Source organism: Notolabrus celidotus, chromosome 13 (assembly GCF_009762535.1).
Source record: "Notolabrus celidotus isolate fNotCel1 chromosome 13, fNotCel1.pri, whole genome shotgun sequence".
Lineage (NCBI taxonomy): Eukaryota > Metazoa > Chordata > Actinopteri > Labriformes > Labridae > Notolabrus > Notolabrus celidotus.
The window spans coordinates 25,992,068-26,018,419 of NC_048284.1; the positions used below are offsets into that span (position 1 = coordinate 25,992,068).

General features: G+C 41.2%; 1 protein-coding gene across 2 annotated transcripts in view; it reads right to left on the bottom strand.

Annotated features, from left to right (window-relative positions):
• ches1 (checkpoint suppressor 1) overlaps nucleotides 1-26,352 on the bottom strand; it is a 77,047-nt gene that overhangs the window by 18,419 nt on the left and 32,276 nt on the right. For both annotated transcript variants that reach the window (XM_034700206.1, XM_034700205.1), the window contains exons 2-3: nucleotides 21,346-21,945; nucleotides 6,224-6,375 (exon numbers count right to left, since the gene is read on the bottom strand). In XM_034700206.1, the coding sequence (XP_034556097.1) occupies nucleotides 6,224-6,375; nucleotides 21,346-21,927 (734 nt within the window). In that variant the 5' untranslated portion in view covers nucleotides 21,928-21,945. The remainder of the gene's footprint in view (nucleotides 1-6,223; nucleotides 6,376-21,345; nucleotides 21,946-26,352) is intronic.

The following is a 26,352-nucleotide window of genomic DNA, read 5'->3' on the forward strand; positions in this document are numbered from 1 at the left end:
CACACACACACACACACACACACACACACACACACACACACACACACACACACACACACTCACACACACACACACACACACACACACACACACACACACACACAAACACACACACACACACAAAGGCATGCAAATACAGTCACACATATGCGCACACACTGCAGGTGGGGGTGGACTGTAGAGCTGTGAGTTATTACGGTCCATGAAAAACCAAGAGGTGTGAGCGACAAAGAGTAGAGGACAAAGAAGCACCGTGGCTCTCCCTCCCTCCCTCCTTCCCTCCTCACCTCCCTCTCTCCCTTCTTTTTCTCCATCCCTTCCCTCTGCCACTTTCTCCCCTCCACCTATATCTCCATCCCCTCGGTTCATCTTCCACTTCCGAGCTGTGTGGAACTGCTTGAGACAGTCCTTGACCTCCACATAATAGACATGCCGTGCAGCCATTCACAGTCATTACGCTTCATAACATAATATTCTTCAGAGTGAGTGCTCTTCAGAGAGATGTTGTGTTATATTGATTGGAGCCTCTCAGTTCATAGATATGTATGACGGTAACAGTTCATATCTTATAACATATTCAGATTATAGTCTGTGCATTCAAATCAATGTTTGTCTGGTAGGAGACTTTTAATAAGACCACCACTACATGCATGTCTTTGTATCATAGAAAGCCTCAAAACATGCTCAAACTTTTAAATGATGACTCTTAATGGTCAATGTGCAGGTAATTTTAACAGGACTTACTGCAGTATCATGTTAAATGAGTTGTCCCTTCTACTTAACTTTTAATGCAGTGGTGTACTTTGGGGACCACCAGGGGGTCTGCTCAATTTTTTAAACATTAATCTGCACACTCCCCAAATGAAAAAAAAACTTCTTCCAAGTTCAATAAGAAACATAAACATGTTTTTTAATCAGGTTGGGTTTCTAATGTTCCTTTTATAAATTGTCATTAAGTGTGAAATTTGCCAACCAACTCAATCACATTCAAATGTACAGTTTGCTGCTTGTTAACATTTGTATGAAGAACTGACTGAAAAAAAGGGATAAACTGAATTTGAGTGGCAGAGTGAAGAAGAAATAGAGTTGGAAATTTAGAAAAGTCTGGGGCACGTTGGCCTAGCAGTTTGGGCGCGCACCCCATGTACAGGGGCTGTAACCCTCGTCGCAGAGGTCACAGGCTTGATTATGGCCTCGGCCATTTGCTGCATGTCCTCCCCCCTTTCTGCTCCCCAAATGTCCTGTCACTCTTCAGCTGTCCTGTCCATTAAAGGCAAAAATGCCCCCCAAAAATAAAATAAATAAATAAATAAAGTCTACAAAATTTTCAGGAAGAAGACACCAGGTAGCTATTTTTGGATTTCAATACTTTTTAAGGGACAAATTCGCCAATAGTTGCTTCAAACCACTACACTTTAAGACATATATCTGAGAGTCAAGGTTTTTGTTCAGCTATTTAGAAAGTGAATCTAAGAACCACCGAGTATTATTAGACAAATTAAAAGTGTTGGGTTTCCTAATGATAAGAAATGATAAAAAAATCACTCAAGGTCCACTTCGTGCTTTCCCTCCAAGTAGTTTTCAGCTGTATCATGAGGTCGCCATCAGCATTTTCTTTTAATAAGCAAAAAGCTTTAACAATGTGTCATCTGAACTTTGACAGAGCCAAGTGAGTGAGCTTTAATGTGTTTTACAGATGAAAGCTCAGCAGTAAGATGAATTAGAAAAGAGTTAGGGGATACTGACTGGGGGGTCTGTTTAGTGTTAATTTCACGGAGATCCAAAGTAAGTTTTTGTACCATGTGCACATGTCGATAAACAGTGATCTGCAAGCTCAAACAGAGCAATTTTAATTTCTCTTTGGTTCCTTCACAGTAGCTCATATATCAAGGTCAAAACAATTAACCCCTTGTCCATTGAACCCAAAATGTAGACCTCAATTTAACATTTTAAAGGGGTGTTAAGTTAGGAAATAAAGTTTCTTCTGCCTATGTTGGGATCTAAAAATTAAAAACAGTGTTTCCTGAATCATAACAGATAGAGAATTCAGTCCAAGTTTTATAATATCTCATGAAATACATTTTACTAATTCAGCCCGACGTGTGTAATATCTTTGGAAACTTGAGAATAACAATATGACGCCCCAGCAGCTAACTGCTAAGGAGGTTACAGAAACATGCAAGTGTTATTCATGTTTTAGCCCATTAGCGACAAATTGTGCGTACTGTACATGCTGTGCCTGTGCACTGCGTCGCTGCTGGCCAATTTCTAAAGCACACCATAAATTCTGGGATTGATTTCATACTTTCCAGGCAGCCGCTGGTTTCCATGTATCTGCGGATGACATAAAACAGTCTCTTACAGGGACTTGAAAGACGCTCATTATTCAATCACAGGTAGCATTCAGAAGTCCTTTATGGATTTGACAAAGTTGTGACTGAAAGCAGTGACTTTTTGAAAGCTCTCCTCAAGGATTCAAGGATGCTCAAGGATGCTCTCATATGCGAGAGCAGTGTAAGAGCTTTTCTTTTGAATAGACCAAAAATGAGCAGAAAGGCCATGAAGAGGCTGATTTAGTGTTGCTGTTTCTTGCTCTAAAAGTGTCTTGTTCAGCAGCTCAATCTCTGATTGTGATGGATTTTGTCAATAAACGTACTACATTTAAAAGAGAAAATATACATTTACAAGTACTTCGATAGTCTTATGTCAATTTTTTTAATCAAACATTGCTGTTTCCTGTTTCTTCTTATGGCAGATTTTCTCTGTTTTTAATCTTTCTGTAATTTAATGTTTCTCTGTCAGACGTTTTGTCAGAAAAAAATTAAAGATTTAACTTTTGACAATAGGAATTTGTTTGGTTAATAAATACTTGACAATTTTATAGTCCAAAACACATAAAGACTTGTTTCCCTGATTTTGGATGTTCTGTAGGGACTCATTTCCTAGTCATTTAAACAGGAATTTAAATTCAATCTAACCATCTAGTAAACAATGTCAGTTTAGTTTAATGAATGTGGCTACAGTTAGAAGAGCTAACACCACCAGTCTTCAGTCCTTCTTGCAGGTTCCCGTCCGAATGTATATGTGTGCTGGTTACACCATGCTATAGTGGAAGTAACCAGACACAGCCTACGTTCAATTTTATCTCCACTTTCTAGATCAAAACACTGCCTGTCCATGCTACGAGACGCCATCTGTCATCTGTGCTTGTTTACACCCAGGTAGTAGAGCATTATTGCACAAAGGTAGTCACCATTAACAACTTTACAGCAACAGCCCCGGCTAGTGGCGGGTGGCCCTACATCATACAACATATGACCGGTATTGTGGGCCTAAAATAAAAATACTAGTCATATTTAGTCAAATCGACAAGTCCTGTTGCCGACTAGCAAGGGTGATGACGTTAAATCAATCAGTCGACCAACCGAGCACATCGTTATCCCTGGTTATATTCTACCGAGAAGGAATGTCAGTTGCAGTCCTAATGAAAACATGTGTCTGGGAAAGTAAGAGAACACACACACTCACACACATGCACACGCACACATGCACACACACACAAATGCATACTGTACGTAGATAAATTTACACCCTGCTAGCTCTCCAGGTGCTGCATTGTAAAGGAATGGACGCTCCCATTCCCCCCTGTGAGTCACAATGCAAAATGATCTCCTCCTCCCCCTCCCACACTCCAACCTTCTCCTCACATCACCCCGCCTCCCCGTCCTCCTCGTGTTCCGAATCCGGCCTCCAATTTGTTCCACTTCCCCATACCTCATTGTTCAAAATGACACTTTTACATTTTATGGTGAACCAATTATTCTGTCTTACACAGTCCACTGGCTCTGCAAGCCAACCTGCCCGGATCAACTGGGGAGCGGGGCAGGGTGGTGGTGGTGGTGGTGGTGGTGGAGGTGGTGGTGAGGGTCTTCAGAGAGAGAGGAAGAGAGGGAACAAGGGAAAAAAGACGACTAATAGTAGCTCTCGCTGACATCTCCACAGGGATGGGCAGAAAGAGCCGGAAACCGAGAAGTTAGCAGAGGGAGAGTATGGAGGGTGGAGGAGAGGTCAGGAGAGGAGAAACAACACAGGTGGATACTGTGGAGGTGTGTGTGTGTGTGTGTGTGTGTGTGTGTGTGTGTGTGTGTGTGTGTGTGTGTGTGTGTGTGTGTGTGTGTGTGTGTGGGGGGGGTGCCGCGAGGGGTCGGAGAATGAAGTGAATGTAGACAAAGGAGGATTTAATTGAATGATAAAGCGTTGAAGAGAGAGTGAAAAGAGAGGATAAATCACAGCAGGGATAAATAAAGAAGACAGAGTACAAGGAGTGAGTGGGGAGGGGGGGCAGTAGTTGTAATGTATGCCTGAGGATGAGCAGGAGGGTGTGTGGGACATTAAAAGAGGAGACAAGAGAGAGAGCGAGAGGGGAGTGGAACGGAGGAGTGTGAGGAGCCGGAGGAGAGGCAGAGCTGGGGGATGGACGGGAGGAAAGACTCGGGAGTGAAAACCGGCGCTTTTACCTGCGATGTGCCTGAGGGAGGAAGGAGATAGGAGGAGGGATGGGAGTGAAAACAGCGTGCAAAAAAGATTCAAGGAAAGGATGGGGCGGGTCAGCAGTAGAACGCCGGGGGCCAGGTGGGTGGAGAGAGAGACAGATGGAGGGAGAGAGAGAGTAGGAGAGGTGGAGGAGTGTATGTTTTATGTTGTATGCGCCTCAGGGCTGCAACTTCTGATTCTTTTTATCATTTTATGTATTAATAATCTCTTTTTATTAATCCTTTAGTCTATGAAACATCAGAAAAGAGAGGCAAGAGAGGCAAAGGCTTCCTCTGAGCTCAGGGTGAAGTCTTCAATCAGCTTCTTTTGTCTGAAAACAGTCCACAACCCAAAGATAATTCACTTACAGTGGTCTGTCTGAGTGGATAACAGCACAGATTTCTCAATTTGATCACATTTACTTTCACAAAGTCCTAACTTGATGTGAATTGATTTAGTTCTCGAAGATCCACTTAAATTCAGCGATTGCCTAAATACAGTATAAAAGCGTTTCTCTGCATTTATTCTGGGAACTTCCATTTTTTTCTTCGACTCCACAAGTAAACAGCACTGTTTTCTTTTTAAGCATTAAATTGCTTCAAGAGCAAACCCATTTCTCTGATATTTAACTGTGGACCAAAATAAGCAAGCAAGCAAACACAAGTGCACCACTCTTGAAAAATAACCACAGGACAGAAATCTTTGAGCAACAGCATACCAGTTTGTTTTTTATCTGAGAGGACACTGATGAAGGGATCTTGCTTGGTGTTTAAAGGTACTGTGAGGAGTTTCCATGTGGTGCTTATTCTGGTGACCCCATTGGACGAAACCTGTAGTGTTTTTCTAGGATGATGACTGCATTTCCTTTGAGTACTTTCACCCACTGTTGTAAATATAGTTTTCTTGCCATAGCATGCAAATAAATGATGAGCTTTCTGCAGGATGCAGAGTAGTGAGATAATGAACTGATTTGTAGCTACCTATGATAATTTACTTTGACGTAGCAACAACAAAACTTTGTTAACTCTGTCTTTTGCTGTTAGCTTACAAAAGGTGACCAGACGTACCAGTTCAACACAACCAAAGAAGCAATAACAGCTCTGGTGACTTGATGGGCGCTCCAGTGTCCCAATACATGTATGAATAAACAAAACATGCACGCAGTTTCCTCAAACAGCAGTGAAAGAGCATTCACAGACCAGCATTAAGGTGTTGCTCCCTGAGGGCAGTGCAACATGTTCGATACGTAAAAGAACCAACTGGGAAAAGATGGGGACGACCTCAAAGTTTAACAGACGTCTGGACAGGATCCACACAGAAAGAAAGTGAGATGCTGAAGATATTTAGACTGTTATTGAAGTTACTGCTAGCTAACAGTTTAGACACCTGCAGTGATCACAATCCATGAGTGAATCACATGTTAAGAGAAGCACAGTGCACATTTACACACGATGTACAGCGCTGTGTGTTTTCTGAATGCCCCAAAGGTCCCTCACAGTCAGTTGAGGTGCATACAGTGGATAGTGTGGATTGAAACAGCAGCCTGCTCATTGTATTATAGGTAATAATGGTAATGGTTCTTCTTTGATGACATGGACTTGAACAGTGAGGACACATAAATTGATTCAAGGTTTGGTAAATAACTTCAAAAGACATTTAAATGAAAATTCAATCAGCTGATCCGTCTCACCTGTGGTGAAATGTCTGAGGCAGGGTAGGTGGGGAGGTGGAGGGGGTGGCCAGGCCGGGCGAATAGGGATGGTACGGCGTCTTCTTCAGTGCCTGGATCAGGTTGTGCCTATACTCTGGATCTATGGACCAGAGAGAGCCTTTACCTATGCTCTGAAAGAAACACAAGACAAGACAAAGAAGGCAGTCAGTGGAGTTGTTATTAGGCTCCTAAAAGCACATCACAAACCGAGCACAGCAGTAAACTCATGTGAGCTCAAAGTTCAGACCTTGTGCCAGACTCATATTTACCAAACCACCTGTGCACACAGCAGTGATTTTAATATTCCCAGAAGAAGAAAACACCCGCAGGAACAAGAATGAATACAGCCTCATTGCTAACAAGTCCAAGACTTTCCAATCCTCTGCCTCGCCTTGGAAGAAAATTCTGGAGGCTTTTTACTGATTAAGACACAGGGAGACTCCTTAACTTCTTCCACTCCAGAGGCGATGATAGTGTGTATTTTTAGATCAAAGCAGCCCCCTCCCCTTCACTTAATGAAGCTGTCGGCTCCCAATCTGAGTGAAACCAGCCTATAGATTATAGCGGTAGGAGGAAACTTGCCATGAAAATACAGTCCCTGTCTTTATCTCACACAGCCTTCTCCCTGCTTTCATCTTCCTCGTCATCTGAAGGTGGCAATTCTGGGGTTTGTGTACAGCTGTGGCTGAGAACAAGAAGAGGAAAAAAATAAATGTAAAATAAAAATCTGTCCTGTCTGGAGCCACGCTCACTTTGTAGTGCTGTGTGATGTGGTACAGGTACAGGGAGGGGAGATGTCATGACTGTGGGCTTTGGATTTCTGCAAATACCACATGGAATCTATTAAGAGGGAAATGTCAGATATGCCAGAGCATGTAAGCATTAATTGGAGACAAATTCTAAAACCTGAGAGGCATTTTGTACTGAAGTGGAAGACAGATACACACCTTACTACATCCACTGATAAGTCAAAAGTTCATCAAAATTATAAACAGCATCTTTATTGAGCAATACCAAAAGTCAATGCTGAAGTTGACAGTGTTGAAAACTTACAGCATTACAGTAGAGGAGAGAATGTACTGTCCTTGATCATCCACCATCATACTCTTTGAAACTACTTTGAAACTTTTCAGAAATTTAGCAAACAAAGAGTTATCTGAAGTGTAAAAAGTTATATTTATAAATTAAGAAACAAACATTTATTCAAGAAAAAAAGGACAAATAATTTTAATTGCACAAGGCTATGTTCAGTGCAAGACATACATTTAAGGTCTGCTCTTCAGTGATCACGTCTGATGAAATATGTTCAAAGAAAGCTTTGCCAACCAGATTCAAGAATTTATGCTGCATTGTTTAACATGTGTATTTTGAGAAGGTAATTCATGCTTTATCTAATCTTAACTACTGGAACAGTTTCATACAGTCCTCATCCAGAAATCAAAGACATCTCCTGCTAATCCAAAATGCAGCCACAAGAATTTAAGCTGGCACTTAACAAAAGAAACACATCACACTCCTGTTTTAACACACCTGCACATACCACGGAGAATTCAGAGTGAATTTAAGATTTTATTAAACTACTTTAAATTTATTGAGCAGGCTAAAGAAAAGTATGTGATGTGATAACATTGTTCAATACCGCAATAATGATTTAAAGTGTAATAAATCAACAAATAATAAATCATGCATAATGGCTTCAAATCACAGTTCCTATGTCTGTATGTTGTTCTCCATGTTTTACAAAACAGGACAAAAGGTGAATCTGTCGAGGCACATTTACAATAAAACAACCAGAAAGAGGAAATTAAACTAAAATAATCTGTTTCATCTTAATCTCTGACTCTTTCATTTGTATCTCGAACAGTTGTTGTGTTGAGTCTAGCTGTGCTTGCACACCTCCAAAGGCGTGTCCAGAGGGATGGACAAGGCTGGCATGGGGCCCCCTTTGAAATCTGATGAGCTACCCCAGGTGCCACACCAAAAATCCTAAACGATATTTGGCTATATGTCTTGCAGAAGTGGGACTTTGGGCTTCCACTAGTGTTTATTAAATGAACGACACACATTTTCTTTTGTTAAACTGTTGAAAAAAAAACAAGCAGTATAAAGTCAATTTACTGGCAACATCTAAACTTACAAAATTGTGACTTTGAACAAACATCTTTTCAAGTCCTTAAATAATTTGGCTAAGAAGATTTCTATCTTTGCAGTTGTGATACTTTTTAAAGTGAGAAAGCTACACACAAAGAACGTAACATTTTACAGTTAGTGGACATAGAAATGCCATGCATTTGTGTTTGCATGACTTATAATCTATGCCATCCCTGCATAAGTCAGTGCCTCAGTTGAGCCTCCCAAGTCAGAAACTCTGGACCCCCCCCTGGCATGCCACACATCACTTGTGTTGTGTTTTCTTGCTCTTGTTTTTATTTTATTTTACTGCTGTCCATGTGTTTATGGGAACATTTTGGGAACTCTATTTAAAAAGAGTTTATAACAACCAAAAAATTATTACATTTTTTTTTAAAGGTACTTTTGGGGCATATCTGCCTCTATTGGACAGGGTTAGGGCAGCTGAAGAGAGACAGAAAATGTAGGGAGTAGAAAGTGGGGGATGACGTAAAACTAAGGATCGAGGTCAGGACTGGAACCAGCTACTACTGCGACAAGGAGCATCACCAATCGTTATACCTCCTGAAGCAATCAACACATGCTTTAAGTCACATTCTATATACTTCTGATATCTAAATCAAATATAAAGACATTGGATGAAATGGGATGTTTGCACAACTCGGCAATAAAAATAACCTATAGCACCCTTTCAGATGTAGTTTGACTGTGACACCTCATAAGAGAGCAGCAGCTTCAAACAGTGTGTATATATGTAAGCAGCTTGTTTACAGTCAACTATTTTTATGCTGAAAAGAAAATAGAAGAATTGGTGTGAAGTTTGAGAACAGGGTTAGAAAAAAGACCTGACCGACAGATGACTCTCCCTATACCACAATTGTGCTTCTGTCTTAAGCAGCTTGTACCTGAGATTACACATGTATCAACAAAACTTCAACGTGAAATCCACAAAAAAGTTATTACCAAGTACTTTACTTTGTGTAACTGGAAAAGTAGGACACATCTCAAACTTTAAAACTTAAGCATGAACATCTGATGCTGCACAATGCACATCCTGCTGCAAGCTTCAAACTCATTTTCAAAGTAACCCTCATGTTCATGTCGGATTTGCTTTAGAACTTCTTTGATATACAGCTCCACAATGCAAACTGTCTTTTCTAATAAATGAAGACCCTGCAGAGCCTCTTGTGTGTCTCCTGATCCCAGCATGTCCAGTGTATCTGTCAGAAGCTCTGCTGCCATCACTACAGACTGACCTTGTAAGAATGTAAGAAGCTGATGTGTGTGCGCTGTTGATTTGAGTCTCCCTTGACTGGATCTTTGCATTAGTATGGAAGTCGTGTTGAACACAGGCCATATGTGCCATGTTTTGCTCTGAGTGAGTGTGTGTGTATGGGGCTGAGTTTGTGTATCGCGAGTTCCCTGGGGAGTGTGATATTACCCAGCATGGTCTGCTCCTGGGAGTGCTTCTATTACTGCCAGCAACGCCTCTCCTGGAGAGCATGATATTACACACACATACGCTCGCTCCCACAGAGGTGACCCCCACTGGGCCAAATTTCCCCTTGCACCTCTAGCCCGCCAGCCGTATGTGTATGTGTGTGTGTGTGTGTGTGTGTGTGTGTGTGTGTGTGTGTGTGTGTGTGTGTGTGTGTGTGTGTGTGCGTGTGCGTGTCTGTCTGCCCGCTTGCCAGCCGATTAAATCAATGCTCCCTACAGAATCTCTGTCTGCCGGGCTCCTGCCTCTGCCAACCAGCCAGCCAATCAAAATGCTCAATCTCCAGACCCCCCCAGGTCGATAGGCCAATCACAGGGCGCAGCTCACAGGAAGGGTCTGTCACCTGGGTTATAGCGGTCGCCTTGGCAACAGGCATCATCTGAGTTTGGAAGCCAGAGGAGGTGAAATGGACTTTTCATTTTCTGACGAATTCGAACACGTTGAGAAAAATCAAACTCAGCGTGTCTCAAAATCGATTATCACAAAACGTATTAGAGGTCAGAGATTGGCTTTAAGTTTCCAGAGAGGTTGAACTTTCTTATAGTGTGACATACATTTTAAACATAGCACTCCTCTACACAGCTGATAGACACAGGACTGTGTTTCTGACATTTACCTGAAACTGTGTTTGTGATCTCCATTTAAATGATCTCCTCTCTCCATCCTTTGATCCTGCCTGCTCTCACTCCTCTGAAATGAGCCCTTTTTTCTGTGGATGATGTGGTTTTTTTTGCATTAATGCACTTGCAAATATTCACACTAATACTGTAGTGTTTGCAGGATTACACAACAAATAATCCACAACTCTAAAAGGTTAACCCTTCCCTTAGAACACATCTCATCAAGCAGGAGATGAAACTGACGAGGCGCTGCCTTAGATTTTAAGTTGCAACTTTAAGCAACATTACACTCAGAAGAAACAGATTTAATTATATGTATCTGTGTCAGTACAGCAGTTTGTGGAAGTTTTGATTAGGGAAGCAGCAGCTTTTATACGCCTCTCTGTTATAAAACTACAGAGCACTGAGCACAGCACAGGTACTTTCATGATGGAGAAAACATGCAGACCATAACTTGCCTGAGACACGTCAGGGTGTGAGAAAAAGACAAAAGGGGAAGAGAGAGAAGACAAAGGCAGGAGAGAGAGAGTGTGTGTGAATGTGTGTGTGGGTAAGCGAGAGAGGGAGAGAGAGACAGAGAGAGAGAGTGATGATTGTGTGTTGCCAACATCTGTTTCCTGTGTTATATAAGCTGTGGGGGCTGGTCTCCCTTGGAAATGGGAGATATTAAAAAGTCGTGCTGCCTCTGACCCCGCTAGTAACACTATACTACTGCTACTGCATTCCTATCTGCTCTATCATCTTTACACACACACACACACACACACACACACACACACACACACACACACACACACACACACACACACACACACACACACACACACACACACACACACACACACACACACACACACACACACACACACACACAAAATAACACAGAAAGTGGCCTAACAATCACGAGGAAAGTTCACTCTCTTTTATACAACTAAATCCACTGAAACACAGCTACTTTAATACCTGAGAGTTTAACAGTTTTCACCATTACTCATGTCTGTTTATTTACCATCACTTCTAATATACTTGTATGTGTTTTAGTATGTTTGATAAAAGTTTTTATTTGTTTTCCTGCTAAGAATGAGGTGAAAGGAGTGATACAATTCTCATATTTGTCAGCTAAATTCGAGCTAAAGCCAGAAGTTGGTTAGCTTGGTTGGTTAACAGGGATAAACAAGCTTTTCTAGCCAAATGGCAACAAATTATTTCTACTTTGTAGATGAATAGGAGTGTATTATCATGCTGTATTTCACACAATGTTTTAAACAAGCAAGCACTTAAATCAATATAATGAAAGACCTTGCCATTTTATCTGTGGTGGCTGTTTCTCTGTGTCTCTGATCGTGAAGCTTAGCTAGGCTAACAGCCCAATGGCAGTTATACAAAGAGAGCGATACTAATGGTATTCTAGTCTAACTCTCTTCATGAAACAAACAAATGTTCAACATATCCCATGAAATTATCAAAAGAACAACAGTTAGTTCAGGAATGCGTGATGTATAATGAGGGTCGATTGAAGAAACATTACAGCTGGTAAATTAAAACCAATAATTATCATTACTGACCACACATAAACATAAACAACTGATGAAAGTTGTTTTGATTTACTTCATAGCTAGCTTACTCATGCAATCTGCCAGTACATACAAGAAGAAAACCAAGCACAGCAACAACAAGCTAATGAAGCGTATAAATGGCATCACCTGTGTGGATGTTTATCACTGTTTCAGAGGAAGATGACACAAGTACAACTTAAAAAACACCTGAAAGTATTCTGAGAGGAGGAAGAAGATCCTTCAGTTTCAACATAACAAATATTTTAAATCACCTGAAAAGTTGTCATCACATTATTAAAGCAGCAGTCACCACAGCTAGCATTGGCCCAAACAAAGCAGTAAGTGCCAGGATGGTGATTTGAAAATTGCAGAGGGGTAACCAGAGATGATCTCTATCTGGTTTCCGGTGTTTCTGCAGCTAGCCTCAAGTGGATTCTTGATGAACTGCAGTTTATAACACTTCCGCATGGGCTTCATATTTTGAGACCGGAGGTTGCCGCTTGATCCTTCCCCTAATACATGCCCTGTGTTATGATAACACACATTCACATTCTGATCAACAACAACGTCAGGGACATCATTTTACCACAGAGGAGTGCTTCAGTTCGGTTCTTATCGGTATAGGAAATTAAGAGTGGATTATTATTATTATTATTATTATGATTATTATTATTATTATTGGTTATCAGTGTTGGTTAAAAATAATCTGTATTGTGCTTCCTCTGTTACAAAGATATGTTGTCTGTGTACAAAAAGCCTCATATATCATATTCCATGGTGTCAAAAGCTATTAAAAACACATAATTGAGACTCATTGTGTGGCACTTTTTAGGTATCAACTAAGTTTACCAATGTAATTTTGTTCTTCAGTGCTGTAAATACTGACAACAGCATCAACAGTTGAAAGTAGTCTTAGAAAAGAAACCTTTTTTTCTCCTGCATGGACAACTTTTGCTTAAAACCACAGCGCCCAGTGTTGGGAAATAACCTTGCCTTTTCCAGAAATCTAAATGTAAATGTATTACTACATTTAACTGACACAGTTTCATCTTTAGTAAGATCTCCACTCAAGAAGGAAGTGCAACTATGCAGCAAATTTGTTTTATTTTAGGTGTTTGAATTCAATTGAAGAGGACAAAAGAAAAAAAAAAACATTGAAATCCTTCAGTAAACTGCTTTATATTGATGAGCACTGTTTGTCCTTACTGAAGAGTCCCATTTAAACAGTTCACAGTGGCTTTTACGAGACGGGAAAGTAGATTTTGTTTCAACTCAGTTATGAAATGAGATTAAAAAGATGTATGATGCACAGAGAGCAAAGAGCCGACACTGTGCAGAGAAACATGTGAGCCATCAGCTGTAAGAGGCTTTGTTGTCCAGTGCATTTCATGTGCAATATGACTTAACCTATGCCACACATTTAAAGCATTAGGCAAGCAAACATTTCTACTGATGGACATCCACAGTCATAGTCCAAGCATTAACCCTGAGTGTGTTTAAGCCTGATTAAACACAACTGTGATACACAGATCCATCATCACTTACTGTACATATACAGATATCAGATTAACAGCGTAGTCAAGTGTAGGAGAAATACAGCATGGAGCACATTCACGCCTGAACACTGATTAAGATATTCAGCACAGATGAAGAAAAACAATAAGAGGTCTGTTTTGAAAAAATGAAGCAGAGGATGCAAATGTTCAAACAGGGAGAGGAACACAGAGCTTGTGAAGAGAAACGAGGCAGAACGAGGGGAAAGAGGAGGAAGAGGGGCATATTTCTTCTGATGAAGTTGCTTGATACAGGCCATTTTGTTCTTGTTGAAGGCCATTCCACAACAAAGAGACAACGGGACAAAGAGGCCCTGTTGGGTGTAAAAGCTACATGTCGGTTGGACTACAGGCTATTTTTGTGAATACACATAAAAAACAGAGCATGGTAATTTGTGGAAGTCTAAAACCAGCTTCATATGTGGTTCTGATTTAGGTCAAAGTTTGTCCTGGTTTGTGGATCTCTTCTATGTGTTGTTATTTTAACAAAGCATTCTTTTGTTTAGAGTTTTAAAATCCACTCAGTGATATAAGTCTGTGTTTCTCAAAGATGAACAGAAGGGAGACTTTTAAAAACCTTGCAGATTATTCACAAACAGAGTCCCCACATACTCAACCCTTCTGGTATGTAAGTACCCATCCACTTCAGAGTACAAAAAATAAACTAATCTTACTTTCTGCACCTTCATCCCTTAGTGCAACATGCTATAAAACTGCATGATCACACTGTCTCCATGAGCAGCAAAAGCTGGGCCCGGTCCAATGTGGGCAGCCCTGTGAGAGCTGAACCTCCAGCCCACCTATGATGTGCTGTCACTGAACAATTAATTTCAGTGCAGTCATCAGGGGGGCTTGGTCCTCCTCCTTGTCAAGGGGGCATCATTTTTAAATCAGTGAAAGTTCTCCAAGGATACAACCGAGATCCAATCTTACAGATGTTTAAACTGCTTCCCTGAGGCTGCACTGAACAAATAGTATGTGACAACAAGGCTTGTCCTCATACTCATGACTCACAATGACTGACTCTTCATTATCACCTTTTATCATCCTATTACTTTCATATGGATGACATGATGGCATACAATAACTGTTTACACATCCAAACCATAGACTGTATAAAATATGGACGTAGTATCCGTGACGTCACCCATCTGTTCCTGAGAGCTGTTTTGAAGCAAATCGACGGCGGCAGCCATATTGGTAATGCGGAACTCAACCAGGCAGAGTGTGACGTAGTGTGAGCCTCTTAGCCAATGGCTGTGTGTTCCCGACCGGGAGTCACGTCAGTCATGTCCTTATTTGGGCAAAACTCGTAATCCAAAAATCTTCTGAACCGTCACGTTAGAAAAAAATTCACTCCCCGTACAGTGTGTGCCATTAGAGAGATTAGCTTCATAGGGCCAAGCCGTTTTTTGAACCAGGCTGTAAACATGTTTATTAATGCTGCAAAGATCCTCTTTTTCCCATTCATATCTATGTAGTTTCCGGTGTTTCTGCAGCCAGCCTCAAGCGGATTCTCGATGTATTGCAGTTTTTAGCACTTCCGCATTGGCTTCATCGTTTGAGACCGGAGTTTGACGTTTGATCCAAACACTGGATACATCATCTGCATTTTGTAGCTGTGCATCTTTCCAGCCACTAAAAGTATCTGTGTCTTAGAAACTTCATTATGTTTCCTGCCACATGCTTACATTCTCTCTCTGCTGTTCAATGCTGGACTTGTGGTGTACGGTATTATTATATCATCATTTTCTTTAAAGAAGAACATCTAATCTTATATCTAAAAATGTAGTTAAAAACAATGAGCTGAATGGTGCTCAAATGCTACCTAATGAGATGCGATTATACACTTAAATTATTCTACACATAAAATGATCTTCAATTCTATACTTTGCATCTATTTTATATATTATTATAAGATGTTGATTAAAAATAGCTCTGATTGAGCAATGTTAAATTCAACCTGATTTTACCTATTCTAACCAAACCAACCAAAGCTATTTTCAGTTTTTTTACCTTTGTATCAATAATACATTTTCTTTGGTAAGACTGTTTTGTTTTTGGTAAATAGAAAAATAAAACTACAGGAATCATGAAGTTCTGTCGTTCACTGTTTATTGTATTTCCTTTCAGAGTCAAAGCTTTTGTCTTAGTTGAAAGGTCTACTTTATTTGTATTCACTTTAAAGCTACAGTAAGGAGTTCTTGCTATATGGTTGTTCATTATGTCTAAAACCACTGGCAGGGAGTTCATTCAGCACGCTAATGAAACAGTCTTTTTTAAACGATTTTCATAGCAGAGATTTCTGTTTTAAAATAGAGCAGGGTCTGAGATTGGCTGAGCCCCCCGACCTCGTATTGACATTTTTCATATTTATGATTCAAGGTCGGCCTGCCTCAGACTGCCTGCAAAAACCAAAGAGAAAAGCAGACTGGGAAGCATTACCAACCGGATGCTGCATACTTTGACAGCTCACAAACATGGCAGCAAACGTCTACACAAATGTTCCCTGAGCCAAGTGGAATATTAAAAAAGAAGACAAGCTTGTGGAGTTACTCACTTTTTCTTTTCTGCGTTTTGTTTGTCCCTACAAAACAACACAAGCACGGACAGCCAGCTGATCATCCTCAATGTTTGTTTATCAGGTGAAATAATGGTGTGTGTGTGTTCAGAGGATTGTAATGTTAAAAATCGGTCTGAACTGTCCTTATGTGTGTACTCTCTAAAAAGGGTTAAGATTTAAAAGTCGCCTAGTGTGTGGCGCATGTACAAAACAAAATCAACAAAGAGAGAAAAGGTTCCCTTTTTGTCCATATGGGGCGCCAAAATCAACATAAACTGAAAGTTCCTTACTGGAGCTTTAAAGAAACAGCAACCTAATAAAATTCCAGCGCTGCACAATTAATCCCAATCTCATTGTAGCTGCACTTGCAGAAGATACAACACAAACATCTGAATTCATCACAACAAATGAGAATGATTGTTTGTGTAAAAAAAGAAATGCTTTCTCACTTAGCTTACATATTACCTGTCAGGTAGAGGCCTGGGTGTAATGCACATATTTTCACACCTTTATGATGCAGATAGCTAGCAGCCACTTTTAGATTGAAAGATGTCAGGTGGTGAAAAAAACTGCTTTTAATTTTGTTTTGGGAAAAACATGTTGCAAACACAGTTGTTGAACATCAGAAGCACAAATATTACAGAGTGCATATTAGCTATAGCCCAGAATTTCTGTCTATTTGTCACATTTCACGTTATTTTCGCAATTTTCAAACTGCATATTTTTCTCTTATCTGGCAGCCATATTGTAAGAATTGTGGAATGTGCTGAGCACTATAAAATGTTGGACCCCAGCTTTTGTGTTAGGTGAAAGGTTGGTTGTAACTACATTTTATCACTTAAAATCAATACAGTACCCAAAGGGAATTAAAGCTAAAAGTATATTAATAATGTGTTTTAGTTCTGTGAGAAAATCCGGTTCAGTTTTTCAAAGTTTCCTGACAGGTCGGTTGTAGCCACCTGCTGATAAATGAACAACGAAAGCACCTTAAGGAGATAAATCTCAGCTCACTCTAGATGCTCAGAGAAAAAGGAAGAATCAAGGCCGCTCTCATCTGAACAGGTTAAGGTTAAGGTGGAGGTGACACACTTAAGTGCAGCATGGAGAGATTTCATAGAGAGTCTGAGATGACAAAACTGCCTGTTGTCTCTGCTGTGATTTCATAAGAGGCTTTGAGAAACACATCCCTGTGCGTGTGTGTTCCAGTGTGTGCGTGTGTGTTGTGCTGTTACAACACTGATCTCCAGCACTGATCCACAAGTCTGAGGGCAACAACACTTGTCATTAAGGCATGTCATTCAGCACAGTAAGGAATCCTGTTTGTAAACAATGCCATGGCAACCGTGGGACTCGCTCTCTCACACTGTCTCTCACAAGTTGCACACTCACACGCACACACACACAGACGGAGCAGAAAGCTTATTCTATACTAGCCCCCATCTTATCATCTGCCTGGATATGACCCAGAAATACAGTCACTGGAACAAATAGGCCACTGTCATATTAATCTCCACCTCTGTAAATTGATGGAAATATGATTTGGTGCGTTCTCAGTAAGCCATGTCTCCCCGCTTCCTTGCTCTTTCCCTCAGTGTGTGTGAGCGCGTCTACCTCTCTCCATCTCTCCCTCACAGCGATAGCTTGACCTCCTCTTTAACAAATCCCTTTCTTCTCCTCCACAGCGAGCAATGAGTAAAACATAATGCAACATAAAGAGGGAAATATCTCAGACCCTGTAATTGCGAGCTCGATTCAAAAAGACATAAACAGGTGAAGAAAAAAGGCTAAGCAGGGAGAAAAAAAGGAATTCACATGCAGATATTCTCAGTGAAAGGCTCTGAATGGCAGAGTCTGACTAAAATTACAGAGATTGTGTAATTGCAGCTTCAGATAAAGCTCGGCACTTGGCAGGTAGAGTAGGAGTCTGCAGAGATGTGCCCTCATTTCTACACCGACACTGCGCTCGCTTGTGTGTGTGCGTGTGTGTGTGTGTGGGTCCTTTAATGCATTCATGAATGCTTGAGCATGTGTGTATGTGTGTGTGTGTGTGTGTGTGTGTGTGTGTGTGTGCATTTGTTTGCTGGTGTGTTAGACAAGCCACGTGTGTTTGGAGGTGCGTGCGTGTGTGCTGCAGAGGGGAATAGGTTTGAAGGGTTAATTAGTGCGCTGTCTTAAACGGTGTGCAGCGACAGGAAGACAAGACAGGCTGTCCTTGCCAAAATCACCTCTACACAGGCTGCTACACACACACACACACACACACACACACACACACACACACACACACACACTCAGACACATACACACATACACACTCACACACGTACACGTACACACACACACACACACACACACACACATACACACACACATATGGACTGACAGTATGTGCATATAACACAAGATGAGGACGTGCACTCATTCTCCCCCACTCAGCACCTCAGTGCCCATCTGACGCCCACACACACATACACATAATTTCACACACACACACACACACACACACACACACACACACACACACACACACACACACACACACACACACACACACACACACACACACACACACACACACACACACACACGCCTAAGTCAGTAAAGCCAAATCAGTTTTCCCGTTGCTACAGCAACAGCATACTTTTATGTCAACTGCAACCTAGTTACTATGGAGATATGTATACAAGAGAAACTCTGCGCCGTTGTAGTCAAGGGCCAGATGACAGCATAGCGTGAGGGTGTGTGCACACACACAAAACATGTCCTCTTCATCCTTCATCCATTTTGTTCCTTAACACACACACAAACACATACACATGCCAACATACACACACACACACACACACACACACACACACACACACACAAACACACACACACACACACACACACACATACACACACACATACACACACACACACACACACACACACACACACACACACACACACACACACAAAAACACACACACACACACACAGAGCGGGCTAACTCAAAAGCGAGCGTTCAGGTTCACACGCTGGTCAAGGAAAGCATAAAGAGCTCCCATATCCTCCAGTATAATCTCAAGCAGCTAAACACGCAAAGCTAGCATTGATCCTCGCTGTTTGTCCCCCACCCCCAACACCCTGGGGCGAGATGAAATCTAAAGTCTGCTGGCATCTGTGTTATTAAATCCTCCAGTATTAATTTAGCACTAATTGAGTGAGGGATTCATTCCCCCTTTACCCGCAGTCTTTAATGGAGTGAAATCTGGATAGGAAAGCCAGTATAAAGGAGTGTATCAAGACTTAAATCAAAAGCGAAACGCTCTTCCCACAGGGGGAGCACAGAGCGTCTGAGTGAAAGAGAACTATGAAAGCAGAGATCATCAACTATTGATAAGGCCGAATCTGGTACAGCTGTAGACAAAATACAGAATATGTTTGACTTCAAGTTGGATATGCCTGCAAACGGCTGATAACTGCCTGGCTGTGAAATAAGTTATAACGACACATGATAGAGCAGATAATGGACTTAGTATTTACAGTGTAGCTGCACAGTTATTTCAGAATATGGGTATCCAGGAAAGTATTTATGAGGCATGATTTCAAAATACCTGCAACGGAATGAATGAAATGGGGGCTGGGACGATTCCAGAGTCAGTGTTTGAGGGAGGATTGTCAGGGGGGAAATTAAAGTTAATGGTCATACGAATGAGTTCACCCTTTGTATGATTTTACTTTTGAATATTATTTGAAAGTCAATTTTAAAGAAATAACGTGTCTGTGGCTCATAAACTGTATAACTTATTACTAACATAAATTAACTTCCTTAACCCTGACTCTCAAAAATCAAAGTTAGTCTGTAAGGGTTAGCAAATACTACAGGACAGTCCCCTGTTTGACTGCTCACTATGCTAATGTTAAATACAGGAACAAATCAAATTTTTGAAGTTAAAATATTTTCCCGCATTTGGCTTCTGATTTAACGTTAGCTAAAATTACCAGCTAACCTCACATGGGAAACCTGAAGTATTCTCCACTTTGTCCGATGAGTACATACTGTATGAAAAAATAGTTTTATAGGTTGGATTAAAGAGACATAATTATTATCAAAAAAAAAATTGACCTCAAAGTTAGCACTATATCTAACTAGCATTCTGGATGGTTGCCGATTTTACTGCTAACTTGACATTAGCAAACATTAAAGGCTAATGTTCACATTTTAGCTACTGAACTCATAATGCATGACATAATAGCCTTATAACTCATATAAAGACTTGAAGAAAGAAAAGCTATTTCGTCTCTACTACTTCACTTGAACATAGCTTGTGTAATACTGTAAAAACAAGTTGCTGTTTTGCTCTAAATGTTGCAAAAATTATTCAGATTGAAAATTGAAAAGACATATTTGAAGAAAAAACTTAACTATGATTAAAAAGTTGCTGTCAATATTTGTATCTATTAGTCAGTGTTGCAACCATGTACAGAGACTGAAATTGACAGTAAGATTTATGAGATGTTTACAACTTTCCATCCTGCTGGTATTTCTCAATGAAAACTAACTGTCTTTTAAAAAGTGGAACAGATTAAACACATGACATTTTTTTCTCTGGCTGAAGGTATGAACATCATAAAGCATGTTTTGCCGAAAAATGTCAGTAACTTCATTTTGGCTGAAGAACTAAATTAACATTTATCGACTACAGCAGACCAAATCTGAAAGTGACAGACCCCACTAACAGCACTGGATGGGCAATTCAAGCAGCAAACTGTGAAAACCATTGAAAACAGAAGCCAATATGGATGTGCAAATAACTGCAGTTCCTCAAGTGTCCACTTGAGGCTAAAGCCAAAGAAATCCCCATTAGGTCTCATGGTGAAAATGCCTGTTGTTTCTAGATGAAACTACAATAAATAAATTCAGGAGTATGACCATTTTTTAAAAAGTCTTCTAAGGAAGCTAGGTGAAATGTTGTAAAACCACAAGCAGTCATATTAGACTCTTAATGAGCAAGTGCAGTTCTAGGTCATGAAATAAGTTACAACAATGATAAATTAACTGCAAAAGAATTAACTTTTTCTTGCTGGCCACATGTGAATTCTTTAGCGAATCAAACTGTAGATAGATACCCAGCTCATAGCAGGAGAAAAACAACATCATTCAGCATTTGTCTGAGTAATTGTTCAGGTCTTTACCTGGCTCCGGTCTTTATCCACCTTCTTGAAGCACTTGTTAAGCGACAGATTATGGCGCACTGAGTTCTTCCATCCTGTGGGGGCGCTTGCAAAGTAAGGGAAGTGCTCCAGGATCCAGCCGTAGATATCCTTCACAGGCAGCCGCTTGTTAGGCGCATCCTCGATGGCCATGAAGATCAGACAGCTAAATGAGTACGGTGGTTTTCTGTTTGCCCCTGCCGCCAAGTCGTACGCTGAGTGTGCATCCCCGAGCAAGGGGTCGTCCGGGGAGGGAGACGAGGAAGAAGGCGAGCGGGGGTGCTGACCATCAGGGTCCTGCAGGGGGGAGACGCTACGCAGCCCCGAGTGGCTGAAGCTGTTTAGGAGGTCAGTGCTCTCGTGGAGCCAGGAGAGACTGGTGAGCTCTTCATCCTCGGCCTTGGAGAAGGAGGCGGACAGGGACAGGGAGAGGTCAGCGGCCTCGGCCTCCGATGCTGCTGTGGCGGCGTCTCCCTGTCTGTACAGTGGGCTCATACCCTGCGAGGCACTGGCTCCACTACTGGGGCTCTGGGCCTTCTTACTGGGGGGCATGGTGGGTCCCATCCAGCCCAGGGCTCACTCCTGGAGACAGAAAAAGGAGGAGAAAGGAGGGAAAGGAGAGAAAAGTCAGTTGGCTTCTCACATAAAGCTTACATTTTTTAAGGCCAAAGGGTGGAGACACGCAGGAAGATTTCAACCACATTCCCAATTAGGCTGTTACATCAGAGAGGAAAAGTATACACCATCACTTCACTCTGGGGCTTTCTATCCATTCTGACTGGGATGGCAAATTTAGTGCTTCATTGGCTGAGGAAATCTTGCCTTGTCCAACTGCACTCTAATTACTAGTGTACCAGCAGAGTATTGACATTACATGGGGTTGCTGTCATAAAATACTGAGTACAGTTAAAGGTCTAACAGTCAGGTCAAAGACGTGATCTCTTCAGCAGGAGAAAATTTCATTGTCAAGCCTGGAGGAATGAATTAGAGCAGAATAAACTTTAACTGTTGCATTTACAACGTTACAAACAATTTACCGTCTGACGATCAGACTTAGTTCCACAGCAGAATATCTGTGACCGCAGCTGATCAAGATTGGGGGGTTTACCAAGAAAAAAAAAAGAAAACAAATTAGAGTGTGAGTTCAAATCCACCCCTATTCTAATCAGACCATTACTCTCCTGAAATAAGAGCAATGCTGTGCTCGTTAGACGCAGGCAGAGTGTGTGTAATTGAAGGGGACTGTGGCGGAGTATCACACACCACAATCAGGAGGCTCACAAGCAGGCCTTTGATTGTCCTCTAGCACAGACAGCTGTGGGAAGCAGCCACAGCGAAATGTAATGTGATGCACTCGCCATGTGAACATGTTTCACAGTCTGCACGCAAATATGCAGGGGGGAGAGTAAATAACACATTCATTCAAGTCACTGTAATTCAACATCTGTATTGCAAGCTTGGACTTTTTGAAGTTGTTTTTAAAATCAAAACTTTATTTAAATGTTCTTTGTGGGAAGTTTTGTTCTTCACAACAATTCACTCTGCATATATTACTGAGTGAATGAAGCACAAACAATGCAAGCCTTTCATTAACTGTGTGACTGCATTGTATCTCAGCCACCTGACACTCAGGTGGACTAACATAGCGGAGGAGAAAAACATGCATGCTCGTGCTTAAATCACAACAAGAAATAATCTTGTAATGGATGAAAAAGATTCACAAATGTGTCCTTCTCAGGTCAATAACTCATCAGCAGAACAATGCTTTTACAAAACTGACACCTCTTTCCAACCACATATAAGGAAGACAGTGAGCCGCAACCTGACTTTCATCACCAGGAACTGTCCTGTAATAATTTACAGTGAACTCTCTGCACAACAGGCTGTGACTCGAGCACAGGGGAGCGTCAACAAAGAGCAGCACAGAAAAGAAGATGCAACCAAAATAATCAATCACTTCAACCTGGATAGATGTCATGTCAACAAACTCCCTGCAGAAATGATTGGTCTCCTGATAGCAGCATTTAAACAATCAGCTTTGGAAGATATGCTTGTAAATAACTTATTGTGGAACACATCTTAGTTTTCAACCCCCCTCACTCCCCCCAAACATAAGTTTTACTTTTACTTTAGTAGATCTACTGACTGGAAATTTTACTTCTACTTAAGTAATAGTTCATCACACTAATAGTACTTTAACTCAAGCAGAATATAATTGAGTGCTCTTTCCACTCCTGCAGAAAAGGCACCATGTTCAGGTGCACATAATTATTCGTAATCATTCAACAACTTAACTTAATAAAGCACTTTTTAAAAAAGAGTTTACTAAGTGTTTTGAAAACCAAGCAAATTACAAAACATAGCAGACATAAAAGAAGAAACTAAAACACATGTCCAGATGCAGAGACATTTAGGTGTATTCAATATGAAGTAACATCAAGAGATTAAAAGATGAAACAACTTAAAATCCCATCAGACAGGATAGAGAACAAAAGGTGAAAACTATTAAGAGTACGGAAAGAAAATAAATGAAAGAGGAAGAAATAAAAACTACAAAATAAATGTAAGTAACAGAAAGGAAAGAAAAGTAATAAAAAAAACAGATTAAATTAAAATAACAAAATGAATTTAAAAAAATGCAACAAAAAAAAATCTGACTGAAATAATAAGAAATACAATTTATCATAACAGCAATGAAATGAAAGAAAACAGGTAAAAAAAATCAAATAAAGCAAAAATATGATTAAATATGAGAGGAAATAAAATTACAGGAAGAAATAAAGAAATAAAATCAAGCAGGAGGAAAAAGGGAAATAAAGCAATCATAAAAATAATGAGAATTAGATTTAAGATTAAAAGTTAAAAAGACAGTAATCACATCTGCATGTTTATACACACAAAGACTCTCACACATGCAGAGACTGATGCATGTTTAAAACAAAAGAAGCATTAAACGTTTATTAAAACACACACACACACGCACACACACACGCACACACACACGTACACACACACATATACGCACACACACACGAACACATGAAAACACACACACGAACACACACACACACACTTTCTCACAGGCACCATTAGGACATGGGGATTAAGTCCAGATATGTTCTGGCCGGCCCCTGTGTTAGTGCGATCACTCTCTAATCCAAGGTGATCATCTGCCGATCTGTCCCCTCACTCTGCGTGATTGACTGACAGCTGTCACCCATGGCAACCCGCTGTGGCGTGACAACTGTCAGTTCACTACAGCTCCAGCGGATGTATCACCATAGCAACAGAGAAAAACAACTCGGCTCCTCTCTCTATCTTCCTGTGCTTCTTTTTTTTTTCCTTCTCTGTGTCGCTTTTCCACCTACCCCCTCCCTCCCTCCCTCCCTCTTCTTTCTTCCCACTTTCTCCAGCAGATAACTGAACAGTGTTGATCGTGGAAGGACAGAGCTAAATATAGAATAGAGATGTATACGATGTTGCTCTGCATACAGTCGGCCAGCCTACAGTCACCCCCGCTGCTCCATCCACGGCGAACGGAAACGAAGGCGCAGACAGAGCTGGATGCTTTTTGATGTGCTCTCCACTTCTTCTTCTTCTTCTTCTTCCTCTTCTTCGTCTTCTTCTACTTCTCCTCTTTTTCACTCACACTTCCTGACAGCTCACGCTCATTCAACAAGCTGTACCTGTCTGAGCTACGGCGTCGTTGCACCAATATTGACATTGAGCGTAATGAATTCAAATTGCTCCAGCGACGATAACGCCGCTGCAGCTGAAAATAGTCAGTGCATAATCAAAGGGATGGGCGAGGTGGAGAGGGTGTTTGACAGGCTTTTCAAGGTGTGTGAGTGTGTGTGTGTGCGTCTGACAGGCTTGTCACGATGTGTGTGTTCATCGTAGGGAGGAAGCGAGGGCATCATAGTGACATTGTTCCTAGTAGGAGTCCTCAGGAACACAGCGCTGGCTCTGATGCTCTGCTCTTTCTCTCCATCTTCCTCTTCCTCCTCCTTGTTATGTTGCCATAGCGGCGAGGGGGCCATGAAACATTACGGCTGACAGTAAAGTCATCTCATTTTACTGTTGCTATGACAACAAACTCCTCACTGTTGGTTGGGGCCAGCGCGAGCTGCCGCCCAAGCCTCGTGCCTGAGTGTGTGTGTGTGTGTGTGTGTGTAAGAGAAGATGCTTGTGTGTGTGGATGTGTGTGTGTGTGTGTGCCGCCATGTCTCCCGCGGGCTCTCATAAAGCTTAACACACTCGCTCAGCTCTAAACAAACTTTCATGCAACTTCTACTGCGGCCCCTCAGGACCCACTGCTAAAGGACAAAGGCAGATATCGCTCAAGTTCAGACTAAATGATGCCTGCTGCGTGTGTGTGAATGTGTTTGACTCTGTGTGTGTGTGTGTGTGTGTGTGTGTGTGTGTGTGTGAGAAGCATCCTCACATTTGTCTGACAGATGGGACTGTGCTATTCTCTCTGTCGTCTTCGTTCTCTGGATCTCTTTTGTGTTTGCATGCTTTGTTTTGATTTGTGTTCATCTCTGTTTGGCATGTCCACATTTGGCTTAGCGTGTGCATGTGTTTTTTTTTCCCCCCACCGTGTTTGTGTGTGTGTGTGCATCAGACTGTAATTACACACTCCATCCAAGTGTCTGTGCATACCGATGCGATTTGAGGCAGCTGTAATCTGCACGGTGTGTCTCTGTTCTCGCTGTGACCCTGGCACCACACTGCTTCTGTTTGCACTCTGCACCCCGATAACATGGACTTAAAAGACAACATTCAATTAGGCTAAATGGCTTTCTTGACTTTAAACAGCAGACTTGAATACAGAGAGGTTGGTGGTACACTTAAGTCAGATTGTTTCTATTCTCATGCTGCCATGAATATCAGTTTCGTAAGACTTTGACAGGTAACAAAGGCTGAAAATTACTGTTGCAACTGAGCTGAACATTCAGACTCCCCTCCAAGTGAAACAGCCGTCTGTTC